Source organism: Leuciscus leuciscus (genome assembly GCF_965113295.1).
Source record: "Leuciscus leuciscus genome assembly, chromosome: 20".
NCBI classification, from domain to species: Eukaryota; Metazoa; Chordata; class Actinopteri; order Cypriniformes; family Leuciscidae; genus Leuciscus; species Leuciscus leuciscus.
The window spans coordinates 15,750,283-15,757,977 of record NC_138744.1 but is presented as its reverse complement, the minus strand read 5'-3'; the positions used below and the strand labels follow the sequence as shown (position 1 = coordinate 15,757,977).

Genomic DNA, 7,695 nt, shown 5'->3' with positions numbered 1-7,695 from the left:
ACACTGTACACTTTTACATGCAGTTTTACAAAACAGTACCAGAAGAAAATCAATTATTTACAATGAAAACTGCAGCAAATAAAATATAATGAAATGTGGAAATATGGCTTAAGGCAATGTATACTACCCCCTAGTGGTATTGGAATAAATTACAATAAAATTATCATTACCATTTAACAAAAGTAAAATTGTGCACAGAATCTACTATAATTAATTAAATAACATTTATTATTATTAATGCAGTCCTCTCTACATCCTGAGCAGATATGATTATTCTTAGTGAAAGTGAAAAATGTTCATTCACATTAGTCAGGAATTGTATCTAAATGCAGCACATTTGAAACCTCATCCACACAGCACTATTTGGCTTCAGTATGAGATGATTTTTCCCCCCTTTTTTTTATAGAAAAGGGATGCTTGGTGTCTTCAGAGGTATTGCTGACAACTGTCAGTCTATCAACTATCAGTCCTGAGCTGAACTGCTGGTAATATTTTGTGAATATTCATTGAATACTCATAGAATTCAAATTGATTTCATCAATCTTTCTTCAATCGCTCAAGATGTTCTATTACATGAAATACCTCTCAAACATTCTTTGATTAAAAAGTTCCCAAAACATCTAAACTTTCAATACAGAAGTGGGTGGAAAAGCTGTGATTTCCATTTAGATGAATATAAAATTTCAAGTATGCAGCAATCAACTTTCGCAGAGTTGAGAAAAAATTCCTGTAAAGTTTTTGATCAAGTAATAACAGATTGAGTGTTTTGTGCAAGAGCAGTTTGAATATATTGACAATGAATAACTATGAAATAGGTAAAAATAGAAAAGGTTTAAAAAATATATGACTAATATCAATAAAAAGTTTAATAGTTGGCATGCTTGTCACTATATCTCATGCTTACGATTTCATTATGATAAGCTATAAAGTTCCCTGCAGAATAGCAGATACATTATAAATATACTCTAACGTACTAGGTGTATGTGCTAATTGGTTTCGAGCTCTTCACCCTTTCACTGTCCCCCAGGTTTGCAGGGTAGCGTGAGGCACAATGAAGTGAGGAGGGGCTTTGGGTACAACATAGTAAGCGAACAAAGGAGAAGGTGCCGGTGGGCATACGGTCGTGAAGAACATGCCTCTCTTTTTCTTGTACTGAGGCCACATCGGTGCAGGGTTGTAAAAGTACTGCGGGCCAGGGATCTGTTAATGACAGAGAAAATATTTTACAATGTCAGTTTTAAGACTTGTCTTAGGCCTTTTATTCAAAGGTATCGTAGTTCGTGTTCAAAAAGTGCAGAGAAAACAAATCTAGCAAGAAGTGAACATAAAAACAGTTGGTTTCTAAAATAGAGGCAGAGGTGGATGGGTTTTTTGCTCTTGCTCTTCCTCACTCAACTTGAGTGTAGTTTGCTGAAGTGAGCTTGTAACAATGCATCATGGTATTTACCTGAGCTGTGGGAAACTTGTGTTGCCCTTTTGGCTCCCTTGCTTTAAATCTCGTTGTATAAACTCTGTTCCCCACTGTTCTCTTCTCCACTTTTTTTGTTTCGTCCTCTTCTGTATCACTTGAGACTGCTGAGCCACAGTCAGATGAGGTCGCTGAGTGGTAGTCCGATGTATCCACTTGGCTAAAAGTGTCATCCTTATTCGAGTGCTTTACCTCATCCTCGACTTTAGCAAACTGAGCCACTGTAAAATATCTGCCGTTCTCCCCAGACCTGTGGGAACATATGAATGTAAACCATTACTTTAATATAACTAGTATTAGGGTGTGTTCACACTTGATTCGATTAAAACGAACCCTAGTTCGATTGCTCTGTTAGTGCGGTTCATTTGAATAAGTGTGAACGCTGCTATCCGAACCCTGGTGCTCACTAAAACAAGTCCACTAAATCATGTCCTGTTTTTGGTTCGTTTACATGTATTTGGTTCGTGTTGCGTTCATATCATTCGAACTGCACCAGAGTTGTTTGGAAGCGGATCGAGACCCATCTTTCAGCGGCCTCGGCCCGCTTCCAAACAACTCTGGTGCAGTTCGCAACACGAGCCAAATACATGTAAACGAACCAAAAACAGGACATGATGTCACAAGATGCGACCCTAAAAAGGACCGAATGCTCAAGCATACCTGTTTTTTCTCGTCGTAGTCGCGATGTTGTCCATCAGTTTGGTGCAGGCATCAGAACTGCATCTCTTCGCAGCAGATTGTTTGTGTGTGTGACAGAGGGATTCCTGCCGTAATTTTAACTCCTTTACACATTTTATAAGCTCTTCACGAGTTCTCAGCTGGTCAAAATATGTAGGCTACGCACATATTATCCCAGCACACAGATCGTTTTGGACGCTAAGCGGACTAGGACTAAATGTCCAAACCAAGCGAACCAAACTACAAGTGTGAACACACCCTTAGATCGCACTTCACAAAAAATATCATATTCATAAAAAGGCCAATAGAAACAGTACTTTAATTTATCAAACAACAAGTATTTCATTAAAATATCATTCAACTTACCGCACACACACCTCCAATGGGTCGATCCAAATTGTGATCTCCCGAGGAAAGCCCAACTCATTTGGCTTTAAACCGCTCTCCATGCATGCTTGTGATACTGATTCATCCCAGGGAATTGTGCCATTTATTCTGATGCATCTGAGAAATCCAGGAGAGGGTAAATAAGTTCATAATGTAAATGGTTGCTATGTAGGTTTGTAGGTCTTTCAGATATTACCTTATGTAGAGTATGAATAATTTCCACTTTGACCACAAATTAAATGATTTCTTCAATTTTTTGACTGAAAGCAGGCTTGAGCATGCAAAAGTTTGTGGCCAGTAAGATTTTTTTTTAAAGGAAATTTCTATTGCAAATAAATGCTTCTTTGAACTTTCTGATAATTAAAGAATCCTGAAAAATCCATCGCTGTTTCCAGACAAATATTACGCAGCACAGCTGTTTTCAACTTTGATAATAATTAGAAATGTTTCTTGAGCATCAAATCAGCATATTAAAATGATTTCTGAAGGATCATGTGACACTGAAGACTGGAGTAATGATGCTGAAAATTGCCAGCACAGAATAAATTACATTTTAAAATATAGGCTATTAAAAAAGAAAACATTTATTTTAAATTGTAATAATATTTCACAATATTACTGTTTGTTGATCCAATAAATGCAGCCGTATTAAGCATAAGAGCATAAAAACATGAAAAAAATCTTACCAACCCCTAATTTTGAATTATAGTGTATATTGAGATAATGCTGACAAAGCTATTTTACATCGTATTTATTTAATATTCCTTTGATCAGTGCATTACTACAATAAAGGATGGGACATGTTTGGGTCACTTAGTTTTGTCGTGGCCATGACTTTAATACTTAAACAAACTTGCCAGAACAACCTGGCATTATGGAGGTAATACATTTTTTTTACTTTTATTTTGAATTAAGAATAACAATGCGACATTAAGACATGGCTAGGGTTACCTGTACGCCTGTCCTTTGCTGGGGTTGTCTGGGTACCAATGGTCTGAGAACTTTTCAAGCAGAAGCTCTTGTAATTTAGTTGCGAAAAGTTTGGCTTTAATTTGATCCACACCTCCACGCTCCACTGCCAAACCTTTCAGAAAGTTTACTCCAGCACTCACTTCTCTCTTCATTCTCGCCACTGAAAAAAAATGGAAGAAAAAAACATGAAAAGCTGAAATTCCTCTTTGGGACTAATATATTCAGAAACCACAAAGTTAGGACATAATAATCTCTGATTGACATCCGTTAGTTAAGACGAAAACTTCTTATTAAGAATAGTGCATTCAGTGTAAAAGTGAACTACGCAAAAAGACTAGACATATAAAGCAAATATGCAGGCCTGAAAAAAGCACGTTCTTCTTGGCTTTTTTAGGGTTCTAATAAAAGCATATTAGTTTTCAGTCACTAGCCAAAAAAACATGTCTTGTCAAATTAATAAATTCCCATGTTTAACCACCACCTGAAACATCTACCCGTTTGTATAGGTCATCTCTATAAGCATCTCTGATAGGGGAACTTCCCTAAGCAAGGGTTTCTCTTTCCTCTGACACCTGCTGAAACTGTGTCAGCTGTCAGAAGACTTGTTATACTGACAGAATGCCACCGCCATAATTTGCATTAAAGGCAAAAAAGATGCAAATAAGGAAATAGAGTTGCTCTTCTTCCAACAGAATATTGCTAAAAAAAGGTTTACAGTTGCAAATTAAGATAAATAAAAGTGCAAAATAAACATGCATCCTTTGGACTCACAATGCAAATTAATGTTATCATCGTGCTATTAAGTTATTATCCTTTTATTTCCAAGAGATTAATATGCGGTCATATACTGATGTTCTTTCGCCTAAACTCTCACTAAGAAAAATAAAATGTGTAAATATTTTAACTTTTTTCTGAGTAAATTAAACCATGTGTAAGTTATGTTTAAATTATTCAACTTTTTATTATTCAATTCAGTTTACTTTGCGAAACATGCTGGCCTACTTATGACAATTCATAAGTCTTTGTTAATTCCAAGAAGAAGAAAAAATCGGATTTACATATAATATTTATATCACACTAATTAAACCAAATTGACAAATATCTGCTGACTCATTTGCTGACTTAGGTTGTTGGATTATGCAACCTTTGAGGAACATGCCATGAGCCTACTCAGACATTAGTCAGAATGCTGATTTAAGTTACACAATAATACGTCATTCAAGAGTAAGTCTGCACAAGGGGCTCATAGAGCTCAGATTAATTCGATTTTCCAACTACACCTCAAACTCTTGGGCTACTTGTGACGGAATCTGCAAACTCAAGTAAAGCAGAATGTCTTAGTGTCATGTGCATGGGTTTAGATGGGTGAGTCGTGAGCAGGTCAGCAGGTTCTGAAAGTTTTGTCTAGGCTATATTAAAGTTTATAATCCAGTAACAGTCAAATGAAAGGAGAAATTGTGAATCGCACGTTACAAACTCAGTGTAGATCATTTTAGGCATGTGTTCTCAAAAGGCAAAGTTCCAGACAATAGGGAGAGCGGGGCACAAATTAATGTGGGGCTAGTTGTAATACACTTGTTTTAAATACTTCCACACATGCTAGCATGACGAAACTTAGTGTATTTACTAGTTGCCAGCCATATCAACACTATATGAGAAAAAAAATCTGAAATCTTTGGAAGATATCACTGAACATTTACTTAACCATAGCAAAAGTAAATTTCTTACTTATGTTCATTTTTCATCTGTATTTTTGGTGTTTATTTTAAATTAGACAAATATGTATGTTATTTAACAGTTGACATGGTTCTTTAATGCTTCGCTAACTAGCAGAAGACACTAGCAGGGTTTAAATCCCAGTTGTGCAGGTGGGGCATGTTGTAACACTGCGTTACAATGTGCCCCTATTAGAACTATGCTATTATTTTCTATACTTTCATGAATTCTATTGAGAAAACATGAGAAAACGGTGAATAAAGACTGAGAGTCAATGTTCAGAAATGATTCATTATTATTATGTTTTGAACTGTGTTGTATAGCTGTTTTCTGGTGTGTTCCTTGTCAAACTAAAAAATTATTGTATTTTTAATTATTTTAAAAATGTCATTATTTTATATGAAAAAGTTAATAATTATATTTTATTGAGAAAATATTTTAGTTTGTCTTGTATATTTTTTGAGTAGTTCAGATAGCATTTTAAGCTGTCATATGGTCATGTTACATTACAATGTGCCCCTCACATGTTACAATGTAGGCTACCGCACCTATGGGCCTTTGTTGTCACATTTCACTTCCATCCTTTAGGCTTTGTATAAGAACAAAGTATACACTAGACATGTAATTGTACTAGACATGTGTGAAATTAATAAAAAAAAAAAAAAAAAATACTCTGAACCCAAAGCAGATTTACACAAACTGAGAAAGTCAAAAAGCGTTCGGTTGAGCCCCTATCTATCTCCATCCATCCATTTTCCAAACCACTTGTCCTATGTAGTGACGCGGGGTGTTGTTTACAAACAATAATCAAATTCTGCTCTATTATTACAGTCTATTAAAACTGATATGTCTATTAAAAAGTAAGGTTATTATGAGCCCATTACTGTATAAAGTATAGGAGCGCACCAAAGAACTGCTCTTCAGTCACGTGCTACACGCACCACATGCAATACTAAAGATGTTCAAGCAAGCGGCTGGGAAAGTGCATCATCGGAAATTCCCAACGAAAACCCCCAAAATCATATGCGTCCGCGTGTGTATGTATGTATGTTATATAGAGCCTATATAGGCTATAGTGTAATAATAATAGTCATAGTGTAATTATCATTTTCAGACTTTTTTTAATATTAATATAATGATAATAATGGTGCTAAACAATTGCTGTAACAAGTAGTAGGCTATCCTACGATCAAGATAATCGGAGTTTAACATTTTACATAGCCTACATCACATTTATGTTTTGGCAATTTTACAACTTGATCCATTTTACAACTTGATCCCTTAACTCGATCTCTTAAGAACAAATAAGAAAGAAAAACGTCAACAAGTATTTTAATAATATGATTCTTAAGGCAATTCCTTACCGATATAAGATGAATCCAAAATGACTCGATGTTTCGTTCTTTTAGTTCTACTTCCTCAAAACTGTTATGTTCAAATAGGCTGACAACCTTAGTAAGCACGTTGCTTCCTTGTTGTAGTCGGTTATTGTAGTACACCAGTGCTCCACGTTTCTTCATTCGTGTTGGGGTCGGTCGACCAACAAACACGTCATTTTACCGTCAGTGATTAGCATTATGACTCACTTCCTTGTCCATACAATACAGCTTTACACACTTTTTTTACTACCACCAGTCATGTCTGTTATTATGGCGCTGATTCACTTCAAACCCAAATATGGTCATTGCTAGTGTACTAGGAAGTAAGATTAAGGTTTAGCATGATTTTTAATCTGTATTTATCAATGCCATTGTAGATGTACATTTTGTTTTTGTTCTTGGTGTTTAATACAAAATAAATGAAAAAAAGGCTTATGATGATTTTAAGAAGACATTGTAAAATATTATCTATTAAGCGTATAGTTTTTTTTTTCTGTTGTGTGTGTTGAGTATGTCTGTTGCCAAATAGGTTAGATTAGTTTAATAATATATCTATATATTTTTTATTATTGCTAAACCTGATTTTTGAAGTGTGTTAAATTATGATTTGTACATAAGAATTGTAAGAAAGGCTTAAAATAATATAGATAAGTATACATAGCCTACCAAACACAAAAACAAAATAAACATATGGCTACACCAATCATCAAAACCAGAAAAATATACAGTTAATAAAAAAAAATTAAAAACATATTTAGAAGTTATAATGCGATTAATAAATTATGATGAAATTAGCCTACTAAATAATCAAGTTCATTAAACTAGTTCATAAAAAGAAAGTGAGGTGTGTAAGTAAAGAGTCTCTTCAATAATACAGTATTATATAGGCCTAACTATTATATAGTAGCCTACCATTGAACCGGCACTATATAAAAAGCAATATCGGTTTGGAATAGAATTGAATGACTTCAGGACTGATCAACTGTTGATGGAGCTTGAACTTCTCCTGATGTGCAGCAGATGGCAGAATTGATCCCTTCTTTTTTCTCTCACTTCTGCTGCTTTCTCTTCTATTGCCCTCTGGGTAAGGATATT

At 34.9% G+C, this 7,695-nt stretch overlaps 1 protein-coding gene across 1 annotated transcript; it reads right to left on the bottom strand.

The window, feature by feature from the left end:
- Nucleotides 1-906: 906 nt before the first annotated feature.
- LOC309483556 (maternal B9.15 protein) lies at nucleotides 907-6,766 on the bottom strand. Its single transcript, XM_082149448.1, has 5 exons — nucleotides 6,586-6,766; nucleotides 3,485-3,665; nucleotides 2,513-2,650; nucleotides 1,448-1,718; nucleotides 907-1,200 (listed from the first exon to the last, which is right to left on the bottom strand). The coding sequence occupies exons 2-5, from the start codon at nucleotides 3,655-3,657 to the stop codon at nucleotides 1,006-1,008; spliced, it is 777 nt and encodes a 258-aa protein (XP_082005574.1). The 5' UTR covers nucleotides 3,658-3,665; nucleotides 6,586-6,766; the 3' UTR covers nucleotides 907-1,005.
- Nucleotides 6,767-7,695: the final 929 nt, after the last annotated feature.